We start from the raw sequence: 17252 nt of genomic DNA on the forward strand, positions 1-17252 counted from the left end.
AGATTATAAATTTAAAACTGTTCAAGTTCTCTTTCTGAAAATTTTCACACATATTTATTGTTGCTTTAAAAACATGTTTAAATTTTGTTGCATGGAAAATAAAGAAATTTAACATGTGGTTTTGTACGCTCGGGCATAATAATGCGCGTCTGATTGGCGACCAATGTTGCGGACATTGTATGTATCTGCAGAAAAAAAAAACTAAACATATTCGTAATCTGTATGAGTGTTGTGAAGATTGATATCAGATTCGGCCAGAAAAAAAATTTTTTACAAAAAGACGCTATATTAAATGTTGATTGTCGATTTTTCCTACGTTTTTTTCCTCTTCAGCAAGTTATAAAAAGCAGAAAAAAAAATTTTGTACTCAATTCTGGTACCAACAGCATTCTAGACAAAATAGAATACCTTCTTCATTAACTGCAAATATTCTTGCCATCAAAATATTCACAATTTCAATTTAATTTAATTTAATTTAATTTAATTTAATTTGTTTTAATTTTATTTGCAGCAATTTATTGAAAAACCATTTGAATAATGTAGAACATTCTACAGAGATGAATAATGCAGAACATTCTACAGAGGTGAATAATGCAGAACATTCTACAGAGGTGAATAATGCAGAACATTATACAGAAGTAAATAATGCAGAACATTCTACAGAGGTGAATAATGCAGAACATTCTACAGAGGTGAATAATGCAGAAAATTATACAGAGGTGAATAATGCAGAACATTATACAAAGGTGAATAATGCAGAACATTCAATAGAGGAAATCAAGAAGCAACTTTGCACGAATTTATCTGTGCTTCCTGTAAGTACCTATTGTTAGTAGTAATGTATGGTTGGACGTGTGATATGAGTCCCCAATACCATGCGACTCTCAGCGGATCGCAATGGTATGACTTTCCACACGTACATATGCCCCGCTTATAGCTCTTCCGATGAGATCGTCATCGGTAAGAGCGTCGATCGGGGCAAAGAATATTGTTGTCGAATTTGTTTATATCTTTAAGTCGTCGCGGTCGAGCGCTCGCGAGAAAACGCGGTTGATTAGTGTGCTGCCATCTTTGGTAGAAGCACACGCGGCCACCACATGTAATCTCATGTATTAAAATTTTATTTTTTATGTTTGCAGGACGAAATAATTATACAAATATTAAAAAACCTGGTTATGAGGTCGTTGAGCAATATCTACGCAGTAGATAAACGCCTCAGAAAACTAATACGGGATCGAAGTCTCTTTACATTCAATTGTTTAAATTTACGTAATATCCAATATAAAAATTATACTCACGTCCACAACATTATAAATTTTTTCGCACCATGTAAATCTTTAAAAAAATTAGATTTGACATCAAGTAGAATGTCTACTAATCATTTATTAAGATTAATAAAAATATTTGGCAGGTTTTTAACACACCTGCGGTTAAGAGACTTCGATTCTGTCAATAACCATGTTTTATTTAAAATTTCGAGGATATGTAAAAATTTGAGAGGTAATTAAATAAATGTGAATTGTTAAGATTACAGGTTAATTGGATATTATCAATATATATATATATGTATATATTATTTTTTAGTATTGGATCTCGCTGCATGTCGAGGTGTAACAGACAGAGGCCTCTCGTACGTCAAAAATTTAACAGGTCTAGAACATTTGGACCTAAGAATGATGTATGTAACATCAATATCTGTTTGCAAAATATTGCAAAATACTCCACGAATGCGCGTCTTACTTTTGCCCGGCGAGACAGAAGATCTGGATACAGACGCAATTACAACGCAATTGAGAAATTCGTGTCCAGATTTGGAAATTCTAGACATATCGGGAGGTATTATTTCGTCGCGAAATATTGACGACCTCTGTGAATGTAAAAATTTACAAAAACTGCATATTTTATGGATGTAAGTTTGTGCTATATTTTTTTAAATGCATGTTATCATATTCTTTAATTCTTTATTGAAATTTATATGTTTTCGAAATTTACATCTCTTGCAAACATCATGAACGGTTGTTGTTTTTTTTTCTTTGCGATTGAACCGTAGTAATAGTATGGTTTTTGTTACAGGAACGATGGCACACTCCATAGACATTTGTTCCATAGATTGTTTTCTTCCTGTCCACGCTTGGAAGAAATCAATTCGGTAAATCACCATGACGATTTCAACGAGCTGACACTGTCCAAAGATGTAAAAGGACTATACTTGCGACAGTTGTCTAGTTCCGCAATTGTTGAGCAGCATCCCAAATTAAGATCAATTCATGTGATGGATGACAATATTCACAATTGCGACTTCTTGGGACAGATCAAGGATGTGTCTATCTGGAGTATAATATCTGGAGAATGTCTTAATGGAGAAATCTGACTATGAATGACTATGAATCTGACTCTGAATTTCTGACTATGTCAAGAGACATCGCAAAGTAATTCGCAAGTAGAAATAAGAATAATGTGTAGTAATGTATTAATGTAATAATGTAATAATATGATATATAAAATAATCTAATCATAGAATTAAAATTATAAGAAAAGGAACAATAAATAAAATATTTACAAATTCGTTTAAATCTTTAATTTCGCTTATAGATATAAATTTAAGATTTAAAAAGAAGATAAACAATTGAGAAAATGATTTAAAGACAAGTCGCCGCATGTACGAATTTATTTAAAAAACTTTTTTTTTTAATTTTGAGCACATTTTATTCTTTCCGGAAGAATCTTAAGTTTCCCGGGGCTCTTCCACTGACGCACGCGAGGACAACCGTGGAGTTTTAGCCGGTAAGAATCCGGCACTCCCCCTGTCTTTGCCAGAAGACGGGGGGGTCTTCCCCCTCTTGAGGGGGCTACTGGGTAAACCGAAGATTTCTCCACGTTAAAAAAAAAAAGCACATTTTATTCAAAACTATTTTTTCTATAAATATAGTGTAAAAAGTTGTGTTAAATATAAAATCAAGATTTATGCTAAAATGTATATATATAATTTAATTTATTTTTTAAATTCAATAAAATATAATCAAATTGTAGTTTGCACGTTTTTACATTTGACCGTCGAGAAGTGAGAAATCAATCCCTACGGCTATCGAGAAGTAATTAAATTCTCTAATCTATCGATTGCGTTCACAAATATGCAAATGCAACTGATATGTTTTTATATTAAAACTTTCAACGTTTTAAATTTATTCCTTTAAAAAAGAAGAAAAATAAGGATTTTAGGAATTCTTGGAGGTCGATCATGTATCTTGAAAGAAGGTAAAAATTACAAAAGTTAACAGACTTACTAGATTTCGACGTGATTTCGACCAATGAAATCGTAGATAAGACTAGAGAGTAGATAATTTACTAGAGTAACTATAGTATAGATTTTCTCACTTTTATAATACTCACTCTTTTCAACATGATCGACCCCTTGGAATTCAGCAATTCCTGAAATTTGTGAACCCTGCGATTTAGAATTTTAAGAATTCTTATAATCGAGTTCAATGATTCCTGAAACTCGAATTCTTGGTTATATTTCTTAATTATTTGATCATATTCTCTTTGATACTTTACCGTCGAATGTATGCCGGTGCATTATTTTTGAAATATTTCTAAATATTGAGTATAACGACCCCCTTCCTGATTTCTTTAAAATTTTCAAATTTTGTATATTTTGGGTCATAAAAAATATTAAAATAGTTAAAAATTTCTGGAAATCTGCCTGCACGGCGAAGGAAAATAGTTTTCGGAACGCGCGGAACTCCGCGTTTGTATTTTATCTGCCCGATTATTGATCGGTCATCGGGCGGCAGAACTCCACGACAACGAGCGGTTCCCGTTTGCGGATCCTCCAGAAACGTAAATAGTGCATGACAGCTGCGGGCGCACGTGGTATATAGGCCTTTTTAGATCGTCGGTGCTTATTGACCTGTTTATCGCGAGACGTAGCCGTCATTCCAAGATGTGGATACTGCCGATTAAAACGACGTTGTCATGTCAGGTAAGAGAAGCTTCCGTTGATTTAGCTCCACCTTCTTGCATCTCATGCTTGAGATAATATATTCGAGACATGTATCGGGAATATATCAAGAATTTAAGTATGGAACTTAGGGAATATATGATACTCTCTTTCCTCTTCTACTAATTTGCGATTCTAAAGATTCGAGCCTTAATTCTCAATTAATTGGCGCTGCGTTTGCACGTTTATTGCGTCTTAGACTATTGACGTTATATTAATAGTCCCGCCATTCAATAATATTTTCATAGCAGAAGCGTACGTTATCGTAAGGCCGCCAAAAATAAAAAATCACTTTTGTACGTCAAAATCTGTCAATCGCGGCGATTAACTTATTATCACGTACGTAATAATGTTAGTTTGTTAACGTATGGATAAAAGATTAAATCAAGAAACAAGTTATATAATTAAGAATAATTTTGCCTCAGGTAATTTAGCCGGATTGAATTAATCTTCGGTCAACTCAATCAGAGGTCGTTGGTCAGAGTCGCTCTAATATATAAACAATATATATAGGTCTATCAATGCAGGGGTCAATCTCAGAACTAGAAAAGGATAAAAAGTACATTAAATCGAAATTAAAGTCAATCAACATTAGATAGAAACAGACATAATGATCATTTCCATTGGCTCATCAATATAATTTCTCTTTATTATTGCTGTTATTAATGAAGCGGGAAAACATCTTTCATAATCGGTTCGCGCACGGCGCACTTGGTCACGTGACATCGTGACCACGTTGCGCATCGCGCAAGCTCGGTCGAGCAGCTGAGCTCTCGACGGCAGTCGACGCGCATGCATATGCCGCGAAGTGCGCAGCAAATTAGCCCGATATCGGCGCGCTATCTGGCAGCGCGAATCGACGAGGAGAATTCGAGGTTACGCCGAATCTACGTCTGGACCGAACACCTCCCCGTACGTAATGCGTATCGCCGTTATCAGCGGACGCGCGCTTATCTATTAATTCTTATCTGATTCCGCTGTCGGAAGCTCGACGCTCACGGATTCGCGACTCGCCAGGCGATTTTTCCGCCGGACATCGCGCTGTCGCGCGATAATAATCGCTCGATAGAACGGGCAACCGCCATTTTCTACTCTCGCTCGCTGTACCGGGTGACCCGCGAATTTTGACAACGGCTTTGCGAGAGCGCGTTTCTAAATGCGCGAGCTACATCTCGCAAAGTACTCGCCGTTTTCGAATATTTTACTTCAATGCACTTTTAAAAATACAATTAAGTATTTTAGCATAGAAATATAAAATTCAAGCGAGGTTATCAAAAATGTCGACCCGACATCCTTACTATCGCCAGGCATAACATCGTGCAACGGGTGCCGTGAAAACACTCCCTCTCACATGCCCCTGAAATGCAGCAGGGGACCTCTTTTCTTATCTCCCGTTTCCACGAAATATTTGAGTGTCCCTCCCCCTCGCTCTCCCACCAACATTTTTACGGATATGGAGTATAGCATCCCTTTTTTTCCCCCGAATCCCTCACTGTTCTGTTACGGGATTCCTCCCACAAAATCCCTCTTCACTTCCAGCTTTCCCCCTGAATACTCCGGAGATTTGAATCCTGTATTTCTGTGCTACTGATACATTTAATTTTCTATTTAAATTCAATACACTTTCTGAATTGAATATCGGATTAAGTGGGCCACCCTGTATGCTCTAGAATGCATTGCTGAAGTATAGCTATTTATTTTAGACATACTTAAACAATTTGTATATTAATATATTTTAATTTTATATACTTTTACCGTGCTTACGCATTGTAATTTTAGATAGTTCTACTTTTGAATGCTGTAGACGCGAAAATAAATAAATTGTGGTATTCGATTTTTAATTAATATATTTTAAATGGAAAATTGCACGTTTGGCAATTAATTTCATAAAAATAAAACGTAAAACTTTTTACTCCAATATTTACCGAAATAATTCAGAAATTTTGATTTTTACTTTTATAAATTCTCTATTTTTATTGAAAGAAACTGCTTATTTTTGCCTGGTTATTATGCGTCCATTAAATGAGCAACGCTATTATAATACTGCTTATTTCATAATTAATAATTGAAATTAATTTGATTTAATTATTATTTAATAATTAATCGGCGCTGTATATATTGTGTGTCCAGGATCATCTTCACTGCGTGTATTCTCCATGCCAAGCGTGTTATGATTTCGGGAAGATGTAACTCATCATCAATAGCTCGCTGCATATCTGAGTTATCTAAGAAACAGTGGAGTGCGGGAACGCAAGGGTATCGCAAAAAGTATCTCACCAAAAGTGCTCTACCCTCCGTTGAGTGCGATATGAAGAAGTAATTATATTACGTACACATGCACACGATTATATATATTTTATTTATTATATTTATATTGTATTGCTTATTGTTTGGTAAAAACTAAAGTTTGAAGATGATTATTAACCAATCACGTTTAAAAAAAACCAGGTTGTGCCAGTCAGTGCCTATTCTGTCGACATCCGCCAGAACGGCGTCGACGTCCCGACAGGATAGCGAGAAAGAAACCGATCAGCCTGAAGTGAAAAAGAATCGCTTGAGGCTGGAAAAGTCGCCGTATCTATTGGAACATGCGACCAATCCTGTGGACTGGTATCCCTGGGGCGACGAGGCCCTGGAAAAGGCGAAGAAGGAAAATAAGCTAATTTTTGTGTCGATCGGCTACTCTACGTGTCACTGGTGCCACGTGATGGAGAAGGAATCGTTTAAGAACGAAGAAGTCGCGAAAATTATGAACGAGAACTACGTTAATATCAAAGTGGATAGAGAAGAGAGGCCTGATATCGACATGATGTGCATGATGTTTATTCAGGCAGGTGTCAAATTTATTGCTATGCACTATGTGAGGGCCAAGAATAAACAGCAAAATGTATATGCTACTTATAATTATATATTAATTCTGTTGAATATACTAACGAAGAGGTATCTACATTTTACAGAGATTGAGAGGCCACGGCGGTTGGCCATTGAGTGTTTTCCTGACGCCGGATTTGATGCCGTTAACGGGCGGAACATACTTCAGCTCTGCAATGTTTACGTTGTACTTGACACGAATTGCGAAGGAGGTATATGCACATACTTTCTTATGCATGATACTTTTATCTGATACGAACATTTTTGCTTGATTTACGTTACGAATTCGCATTTAATTTGTCATATATAATTGTGCGAATTAAATCTTATTTTTGTCCTACAGGATAAAATTATAGGTACATAAATGATATTTTCTTTTGTTCTAGTGGACGGAGGAGAAAAACAAAATGGTCAAGTCCGCCACTACTATAGCAGAACGTTTGAAGGAATTGGCCTCGAGCAGACATGACGTGAAAGTGAGCAAATGCTACTAAAGATTTCGAGACTTTAAAACTATTTTATAACATCGTATCTTATTCATTGATCTTTGTGACACAGGACGATGGAGTTCCTGCGATTGATTGCGCTTTCTTGTGCGCTCACGTTCTAATGAACATATACGATAAGGAATACGGCGGATTTGGCAGCTCATCCGCCACGAACCCGAACTCACCGAAATTTCCCGAACCGTGCAATTTAAATTTTCTTCTCAGTATGCACGTTCTAAGTACTTCTGCCATGTTGGTTGAGATGTCTTTAGATGCAACCCTGAATACCTTGAGGAAAATGGCTTACGGTGGAATTCACGATCACATAGGGAAAGTAAGGCCCCTTCGTTTTCGCTATTACAACACGCGAATCGTATAGTTTTAAATTGTTCGTCTTTCAGGGATTTCACCGGTACACCGTGGACGCTCGATGGAGAGTTCCTCACTTCGAGAAAATGCTTTACGATCAAGCTCTGTTAATACAATGCTACGCTGACGCGTACATCATTACGAAAGATACCTTCTTTTCCGATATCGTGGACGATATCGCGGTGTACGTCCTACGTATGCTGCAACACATGGTATTATATATTGCTTTTTTATTTGTTCGTCTAGCAGTATTTTGAATGTATTTCCTAGATACAATGCTCATTCTAACTTACAAGAAATATTTTCCCTCACTTAGACTTTTTGAAATCAAAGTTGTACAGAGCGACAAACATGTAGGAGGATATAAAATATTTACAGCATGTACATTATTCAGGAAGGTGGTTTCTTCAGCGCGGAGGACGCGGACTCGCTACCCAAGTCAGATGCGCCAGCGAAGCGGGAAGGCGCATTTTATGTTTGGACCTATGACAGTCTTAAGACTCTTTTAAAAAAGAAAGTACCTGGTAAGGACAATGTTAGATATTTTGACCTTATCTGCCGACAATTCTCAGTGCGGAAGGAGGGAAATGTAGAAAGCCCACAAGTATGTTTTACAATCGAAATCGTAAAACAAGATATTTATAAAGCAAAATTTGTGAATGCGATATTGTTCTGCAATACAGGATCCTCATGGCGAGCTTACAGGCAAGAACGTATTTTGGATGGAGTCGGGAATAGAGGATACCGCTAATCATTTTAAGCTTAGCGTAGAGGACACACAAAAGTATATAAACGAGGCCTGTACTATATTGTTTTTCGACAGAACAAATAGACCGTGGCCCAGCCTGGACGACAAGATCGTAACAGCATGGAACGGTAATGAATTATGATAAGTTTGTGTCATCGTCGCCGTGACAGATTTCGTGACACTCATTTCCGTAATGTCTGATTACGATTTTTTTTAAATCTATTTACAGGTCTTATGATAAGTGGCCTTGCGCGTGCTGGAATAGCTGTGAAAAACAAGAAGTATGTTGAAGCAGCGACAGAAGCTGCCACATTCGTGGAGCGATATCTATTTGATAAAAAGAAACGCATACTGCTTCGCAGTTGTTATCGCAGTAGGACGGACGACAAAATTATACAGAGGTAAATACTGTTATACATCTGCATTCATGTCACGCATGCAAAATAATCTATGATACGATTTATAGGAGCGCACCGATACCTGGCTTTCATGAGGATTACGCGTTCCTCGTGAAGGGATTGCTCGACTTGTACGAGGCCACCTTCGACCCGCATTGGATCGAATTTGCCGAGGAGCTGCAGGATACTCAGGATCGATTGTTCTGGGACTCGGAGGATGGCGGTTACTTCGCTATGGCCGAGGAGTCTTCAATACTTACACGAATGAAAGACTGTACGTTTGGCTGCTTTTCTAATAATTTTAGTTTGATCATTAAATGTCAAGATTTAAAACGCACGTAACGCAGTGACCATTACGTCAAGTAAACAAAGTCAAGCGAAATCTAATTCTGCCGTAAAGATTATCGCATCCAAGTCTTTACACCATTATCTATTAAATATTTCACTACATTCTTAGTCCTAGAATTCACATACATATAGATCGTCAGTTTAATAAATTTTATTAACGTCTTTTGTTGCAGCTGACGATGGCGCGCAGCCGTCTAGTAATTCAATCGCGTGTTCCAATATGTTGCGCCTAGCGATTTACCTGGATCGCGACGATCTCAGGAATAAAGCTGAGAAACTTCTGTGCGCGTTCGGCAACAAACTTGTGAGCTGTCCGGCTGCATGTCCACAAATGATGTTATCGCTAATCGAATATCATCACCCGACGCAGGTGCGTGCCTCTGCTATTAAAAGCCGCTGACAATAGCGCTTTCGTGAGATTGTAAGCTCTCGACACGTGTCTGCAATGGGTCTTTCTTTTCAGATTTACGTAACAGGGAAAACGGATGCCAAGGAGACGATTGAGATGTTGGACATAATCCGCGAGCGTCTGATGCCTGGTAGAGTGCTCATATTAGCCGATGCTGAGCAATCGGACAACATACTGTTCCGTAGAAACATGATTGTTAAAAGAATGAAGCCGCAGAAAAACCGGGCGACGGCCTTCATATGCCGTGATTATTCATGCTCTCTACCCATCTCAAACACCAGCCTCCTCATTTCTGAGTTGGATAAAAAGGTGTTTACCGATTTATAAGTGGCTAGATCACGCGTTACTATTTACGTTGCGACGCGCGTCCCACAAAACGTCGAAAACGACGGAACAACGAAGTAGGGAAGACGCCGTCGCCAAAAATTGCATAATATAATGTTAAATAGTACAGTCTTAGCTCGTAGATTAATATACTCGGTTGCTAGCACGACTGACAAGGGAAGGTTTCAAGTATAAATGGCATATGCCAAACTTATACAGATCTGATTTGCACGTACTTGGTCGGAAATGAAGATACATAAAATTTGATTAAATTCTTACGGTTTTAATTTTTTCAAATTTGGTATCAGATCAAAATAATACACAGCCAACGATCTGTAAAATTCGGATATATTTGATATTTGTGCTTATAAAGCAAAGGGCTTAGAAGTTCTTTAAAAGATGGTTATATGGAATACTTTGGAGCATGCAAATGCATCGGTCTTCTGTGACCTTCCTGACATAATCTTGGCCAGTGAGTCGAAACGTCTTACCACCTATGACGAATTTGATATGAGGCAAATTAGGAATCTCGCGGCACGCCACAATTTCATTAAAACCAATCTCTAGCTTAAGAGCTACGATAGTCTGCGGTGGTCCAGCTATCATAGAGAAGCCCGTGTCGAGGATAGCTTGACAGCCTTCCGAGCAAAAGGTGTTCCTTTCTGTTTTAATCTTATCTATTTTAAATTGCCAGTATTTTTGCCGGGTAACATCCACATACGTCAACTCGCCCTCGTAACGGGAAGGATTAGTGCCACCCAATAGTAGTTCACCGTTGGAATGTAAGTTGTGCTTTCGATTCAGATAGAAGCTAAAAGTTGGTGCAACGATTTTTTCATGAATCTCGTTTTTGGAGACAATAGTAGGCGTCTCATTAAAGAGAGATAAGGCGGGATAACCCATCCTCAGAACGCCGTCCCATTGTGACCAAAACATTGTTGGATGGAAATTGAAAACCTCTCCGAACGTCTGTGATTTAAGTATAAAACGTCCAATCCTTATGGTATCTATAGATAACATTCCATACATTCTCTCATGGCGTTAAGTAATATTAAATGGTAATCCATGTCTGACGTATGACAAGGACATCGTATTGTCGTTTTTATTATGTTCCGAGCAAGCAGGTTGACTAACGTCGCAGTCTTTGGATGGTACCCAGAGACCTGAGTATTTAGTGTCGAAAAGTGATACCTTGATCTGAACCAAATAACTTGATCTGATACCAAATTTGAAAAATTAAAACCGTAAGAATTTAATCAAATCTTATGTAACATAGCTAATTTGCTAGAAAAGCAAGAACTGACAAAAAATATACGCCCAATAGTCCATAAAATTTGGATATTTAATATTTGTGCTTATATCGCAAAGATCTTAAGCTTATAAATGATGAATTTCACTTTTTGATTATTTAAATAACGGGGGGTCTTTAAGGTTTGGAATAAGACTCTTATCGCTGTGTCTGCAACTGATACCAGACTGTGAAGTTCCAGTTATTTGACACAAAACTTCTGTTACTCTATTTATTCTTTTTCTCTTGAACTTTTTCTTCTCCACTTTAAACGAGGAATCTTCCTCTTAAACTCTCCTCCCCTTAATCCTTCTCTTAATACGCGGCTGAGATCGAATCATAGACTTTTCAGTCATCCCCTTATCCAACAACAAATCTGTATAGCTTTGACATTATGCGATTTACACTTGGGAGCCTTCTTTATTTGTGAGTACATCATTCGTAAGCACAAGTAAATCGGCAGCATGCTGCAACTGATAAACAAATGTATAGATATTCGTTGAGAAAGAACGAGAAAAGTTTTAGTTGGTACCTGGGAAGATCGAATTAAAAGATAGGTTCCAATCCAAAACGGATGGAGATCGCGTAGTATTTATGTACTTCAATGTGAAAATGCGATTTTAAAGCGTGAATTCTATTAATATTCTAGTATTCTATTGATGTAGCAATGGTCATGATAAACCAGTTGTACTACTCTGATAAATTTTCTGTTACTAAAACCCTAGTTTCAGCATGTATATGCATACGTGTGTACAGTTGAGGAATTATAAATTATATTATATATCTCTCTCTAAATTACAGGAATTGTCACGTATGTTTTCACGTTAAGCAAATTTAACAATTTAAAAGCAATTTCTCATGAGTGTGTGACACTTGCTAAGTGTCTCTATCTCAGATTTTATTTCTTGATTTTCACAGGGGTGTCTATCGTCGTTATACTTAAATCGAACGTATATATATTATAAATTACTAATTAGTTATATGAAATAATCAAAGATGACTTTACAATTCTAAACGATGAAGTAACTTTACTCTATATTTTCCAAAGATTCAATTTCAACCTCGATTTCAATCAAAATTTCAGTCGTTAGTGATAGGTATCTGTCGCAAGTAGACAAATAATAGAGCGAAGTATTGATAGCAATGGCACTGGTATTATTCCAGACAGTAAAATTAAATTGGTAAAATTAATGGTAAAATTGAATTGTTGAATTTTATAAAACTTGTTAAATCACACATGCGCGCGCTTTCGAGACATCTACACAAAACAATAGTCTTTCATATACATATGTACAAAAAATATTTTATAAATGTACAGAACATGTAATGTCGATCGCTAATAAATAAATAAATATAAAAATTTAAAAATTCAAAAATTTTTTTTTTTTAATATATGTGATACAAAAATTTTTGTAAGTAAATAATTAAAATTTAAATCAATGAATCTAGTCCGAGTATAAGATCGTGGCGATTTGCTTAATTATCAGTTTTATCTCCTCTTCGACGTCAAACAAAGCTTGAACTTGGTTGACAATTTCCCGCTGTCCAGTCTGTTCACGTCATCAGAAATTATTTATGACGTTTAAAGAGACATTGCGTTATTACTGCGTTAAAGTTCCTGTGCATCAATCTCGTTGCAATAATTTATAAAAATCGTATCCGCGATTTGACACACTTGCTTATCAACCGCCGAAAGTGCAGCGTATATTTACGTAAACGTCAACAAAAATATGGCGCTGGTCTACGCTAGGTATGTCGTAAAATTTGCTTTTTATTTTGAAACATGTTGCTTGTTTGATTGAAACGAAAACGATGTCTTCTTTTAGACTTCTCTGCCGGCGTAATGTCGATTTTCGACATTTCCGAAGCATATACACATGCAGGTAAGTCCTTACATAATGCATAACCTCTTATTTACATAACTGTCAGAATATAAAGAATACTTATAATTTCTATTTATTTTTTACGAAAGTAGTCACAAGATTATCATGTGTGGATTAAACGCAACACTATTTACTCGCGTAGCTTTAGTTTGAATACTCATGTTTATCATATGAATCTTGTCACTTTATTTTCTATTGATTGTGTCTGGCAAGTCGCAATAAGATGTTGACAAAGCGTATGCTTGTTTCAGCCCTCTCAGCTCCACGGTTTCGAAACCGTTACTTTCGAGCGCGACATGCGAATCCCACGACGAGAAGAACATGCGTCTGAAGAGACCGTTATCGCCGCACATGACCATCTATCAAATTCAGTTAACGACGGTGCTCTCAATAACGCATCGCACTACTGGTATTATGCTCGCCAGTTACGCAATGTTCCTTGGTTTAGGTAAGATATATAATCCTAATTTATATATTCAGTTTAGTTTATCTAATGTATATGTAATGCGAGTATGCCCCCAAGTTGGATATTGTTGAATCTGTAAATCTTATGTTTCAGGCACGTTGTTTATACCCGGCGGTATCCCCTGTTTTATAGAAACAGTGGATAATTTGTGCTTGCCTTTGCCTGTACTGTTCGCTGGCAAAATGTTACTTGCGCTGCCTGCTACTTATCACTTGTTCAATGGAATACGTCATTTGGTATGTGACTGCAATATTAAATAATTATATGATAAATGTGGTCTTATTTTAAGGAGGATGGTTGCTCAAATCAATATGATGAGAATTGGTTCAAATTTATAGAGGATATTTGTCTATGAGAATCTGTTGTCCATGCCAAAGTTGGAGACAAAGTTGAAAATAATTGTCTGTATGGTTGTCTAATTCTTATTATATTAATTTGAAAATGGCAATGTAAATCGACAATTATTATATTTAACTTACATTCCATTATTGTTCAGGAGTTGGCACGATAATCTCATTAGCATTTCACATTTTAACGCTATATCAATAAATTATCATATGTGTTCTTATGAATTTGCAGGCTTGGGATTTGGGAATGTTTCTATCGATTAAAAAAGTGTATAGCACTGGATATGTGGTATCTGCCCTGGCAGCAATCTCCGCACTTGCACTTGCAGCGATGTAAGTGACGTACATTCTTCAGGAAACAATTCTTTAAAATTAGTTGTATCATCATATTATATTATAACTACATTGAATTAATGCCTCAATTACGGAATAAAATAATTTATTAGACCTTATATGTGTTCGATTTTTCATACTCTGATTTAGAATCGAATAAGTGTTTAGCATAATTTGTTTATTTTTGTAAAAAGATAGTACAAGTCTTAAGGCACAAACGAAGAAATAATACTAAATAAGGGACTAAAAAACAGGAATTTTTTAGCACAATCACAAAATACAGAAAGCGAGATGAAAACCTGTGAAATTATACAGAAATGATTATAAAAAAACTATACGGCTTAAATTTACGCTTTTTAAATTATCAATAAAGCATACTTATTGTTAGATAAAGAGTTTACTGTATCGTGACCGTTTTATCAAAGATATAAAAAATATTTATTTTACAAATAGATCTTAGAAGTACAGACAGTTTTATATAAAACCGTCCAAGGATGATTCGATGTATTTCTTGTAAATCGCCATAAACCGCGAGGCAAAAGCTTCCAAATGAAATATTGGTTTTGAACCACGTATCATTCTATGCTGATACTCCGACGCGACATCGATAATTTCTCGTTTCAACTGATCGTCACAATTTTTTACGCATTCTTGCAACAATCCTCTGAAGATTAGATCGCTCGGTATAGCACGCGTTAACAGATCGTAAAATCTGTTGCGTACATCCAGAAGCACTTTGGGGGACTGTTCAGAGACCATCATACTGGCTGTATTTCGTATGTATACTTGCCAATCCGGTTCTGCTACCTTTTGATCAGCATTAAATGGATACCTGAAAACCAAAACAAGACTCTTTAAAGCTATGAAGAAAAAAGCTTGACGATTTAAAAATTAGTGAATTTTTCACATATATCTCTATGTATTTATTTCGTGTTACTTACTGCTCGACTTTGCAAGCCTCGAGCATCAGTATTGCTCGTCGAAGATTTCTATTGCTAGCCTCAACCAGCCGATTGGCTAACTCATCGGGTAGAGTGAGTCCTTCGCGTTTGCAAATCGAGTGTAAAATGCTTTTGATCTCGGAGGCAGTTGGCGCGGGGACTCGGATTCGCACGCATCGCGATCGAATCGCGGGCAAAACTCGCGACGTTGAATTCGCGCAAAGAATCAGTCGGCACGTACTGATGTATTTCTCCATTGTCCTGCGAAGCGCGTGCTGCGCATCCCTCGTAAGTTGATCCACGTTTGACAGCAGCACCACTATTTGTATAATAAAATTGTAATTTTAGTTTTCTATGTAATTAGTCTTTATTTTTGTCACACAAAACATTTGTAACGCATAAGAATGAAAAATGTTCTAATGCCGTTTTCTTAAATACCTTTAAACTCCTTCTGGCCTATATCTATATGATGGGTTTGCGCAGTCGACTTTATTAATTCCATGACAACAATTCTGTCGTATATCCCTGCATCACTTGGATTTACTTCTGTGTGATAATTACTGCTTATCGTCAGTATCTCTAATTTCTTTTTAGACGGTGTCTGAAAGCACCATATACAAGGATAGCAAATTATCAAATATAATCTTTTAATTAATGTCTTATATGTTCTATCTAATCTGCAGAATACCATAAATGCAGATGACCATAAATGTGCAAAAACCAACTGTTGTAATACAGTAAAGGTAAATTTTTTTTAAATGATAGTTTAACGTAATTGAGACAAGACAAAAATTAATTACCTCAAACTGCATGTTTTCTATTTTTAATCTCTCAGCCGCAGCCCCGTAAAGTTCCTTTAAAATACATAATATTCGAGTTTTCTTTCCTGCGCCAGAGGGTCCATGTACTAATAAGTGTGGAAAGTCTCGTTTCTGCACCTGGTTTAATTTAAAAATAGAAATAAAGTAAAAATAATTCAGATTTTTCCAGCTAACTAGATAATAGGTTGGCCAATAAGTCCGTGCGGTTTTTTACTTATAAATGTTACTTATAAATAACCGCACGGACTTATTGGCCAACCTAATATAATTCTGTAATGCATTCCAGCAAAATTTTCATTTCTACATTAAAAATAATTTTAAAGATATAATTTGAATCTGTTATAAATTATCTATGTTATTGTATATTTTTATTAAAATGAATTTTAAAGCTGATGTAATTTTTTTATTTCGTAACTCGTGAAATGCATATCATCCAAAAACTCATCATATTCATCCAACTATTGTATTATTCTATTTCGAAAAACATTTGTTATTGTCTTTCTTTGGAAGGCGCGCTTTTAGCCGGCTAACCTCTCATTCTCCACACAATGTTCCAATATTACTTCGACTTAATATCTTACCATATTTTTCAAGTCCTCCGCTTGGTCGAGATGGTAATCCAATTTCGCAAGTGTCGTTGGACGATATTTGTCAACCCATAAACTCATTTTATCAGTTTTTGCAAACCTATCACAAATGTCGAACGTTACTCGATCCAAAAATTATCGTATTTCACAAACAAAGCTAATAATTGTCACAGTCGGTAAAGATATCAGTGACTTTACCAGCAATAATTATCGGCAGTCATAAAATCACGAAAATTTAAACTTTCAAAAATATCAAAGGAATAAAATTAACGAGAAAATGGTATTTAAAATTCTACAAATTGCGAGCCAAGAATTCAGGATTTTAAATCCCGAAAGTCGATGAAGAATATAATTGGGGCAAGAAGGTAACACTCCTAAAATTTTCAAAATATTTCGAAGGTCCAAGAATTGCAATTCCGAGAATTCGGAATATTAAATCGCAAAACTCATGAATCTCAAAAATTGACAGAGCAGGAGAATCGGCAAAGTTGAACTAACAGAAAACAGCTCGAAATAAAGGGCAATATAAAATAAAAATTCTTAAATAAGGAAGAAATTAATTCTAACAATTCGTAAATTGTGCAACATATATTTATTTTCGCCAGAAAAATTTAATTACACAGTAATTAAA

General features: G+C 36.1%; 4 protein-coding genes across 6 annotated transcripts; 2 read left to right on the forward strand and 2 right to left on the reverse strand.

The window, feature by feature from the left end:
* Positions 1 to 3781: 3781 nt before the first annotated feature.
* On the forward strand, positions 3782 to 9958 carry LOC112466942 (spermatogenesis-associated protein 20). 3 transcript variants are annotated; one of them, XM_025035304.1, is made up of 13 exons: positions 3782 to 3982; positions 6131 to 6316; positions 6449 to 6830; positions 6958 to 7083; positions 7258 to 7347; positions 7430 to 7693; positions 7761 to 7940; positions 8123 to 8332; positions 8412 to 8604; positions 8706 to 8877; positions 8943 to 9148; positions 9396 to 9592; positions 9686 to 9958. In XM_025035304.1, exons 2-13 carry the CDS (start codon positions 6171 to 6173, stop codon positions 9956 to 9958), a joined length of 2439 nt encoding a protein of 812 aa, XP_024891072.1. In that variant the 5' UTR covers positions 3782 to 3982; positions 6131 to 6170. The 3 variants fall into 3 exon arrangements, with proteins under 3 accessions (XP_024891072.1, XP_024891074.1, XP_024891071.1); XM_025035306.1 differs by having other exon boundaries at positions 3785 to 3840; XM_025035303.1 differs by lacking the exon at positions 3782 to 3982 and adding an exon at positions 4767 to 4912.
* Positions 9959 to 10336: 378 nt separating this feature from the next.
* Positions 10337 to 11709, reverse strand: LOC112466966 (lysosomal aspartic protease-like). The gene is made up of 3 exons (XM_025035349.1): positions 11678 to 11709; positions 11009 to 11171; positions 10337 to 10972 (listed from the first exon to the last, which is right to left on the reverse strand). Exons 1-3 carry the CDS (start codon positions 11707 to 11709, stop codon positions 10337 to 10339), a joined length of 831 nt encoding a protein of 276 aa, XP_024891117.1.
* Positions 11710 to 12799: 1090 nt separating this feature from the next.
* LOC112466944 (succinate dehydrogenase cytochrome b560 subunit, mitochondrial-like) lies at positions 12800 to 14391 on the forward strand. Its single transcript, XM_025035308.1, has 5 exons — positions 12800 to 12993; positions 13070 to 13126; positions 13378 to 13574; positions 13686 to 13828; positions 14172 to 14391. Exons 1-5 carry the CDS (start codon positions 12974 to 12976, stop codon positions 14274 to 14276), a joined length of 522 nt encoding a protein of 173 aa, XP_024891076.1. The 5' UTR covers positions 12800 to 12973; the 3' UTR covers positions 14277 to 14391.
* Positions 14392 to 14454: 63 nt separating this feature from the next.
* On the reverse strand, positions 14455 to 16751 carry LOC112466943 (replication factor C subunit 3). The gene is made up of 5 exons (XM_025035307.1): positions 16616 to 16751; positions 16014 to 16151; positions 15652 to 15814; positions 15214 to 15532; positions 14455 to 15104 (listed from the first exon to the last, which is right to left on the reverse strand). The coding sequence occupies exons 1-5, from the start codon at positions 16700 to 16702 to the stop codon at positions 14747 to 14749; spliced, it is 1065 nt and encodes a 354-aa protein (XP_024891075.1). The 5' UTR covers positions 16703 to 16751; the 3' UTR covers positions 14455 to 14746.
* Between the last annotated feature and the right edge of the window lie 501 nt (positions 16752 to 17252).

This window comes from Temnothorax curvispinosus, unplaced genomic scaffold (assembly GCF_003070985.1).
Source record: "Temnothorax curvispinosus isolate PA1 unplaced genomic scaffold, ASM307098v1 QBEX01016763.1, whole genome shotgun sequence".
In the NCBI taxonomy this organism is placed as follows: domain Eukaryota; kingdom Metazoa; phylum Arthropoda; class Insecta; order Hymenoptera; family Formicidae; genus Temnothorax; species Temnothorax curvispinosus.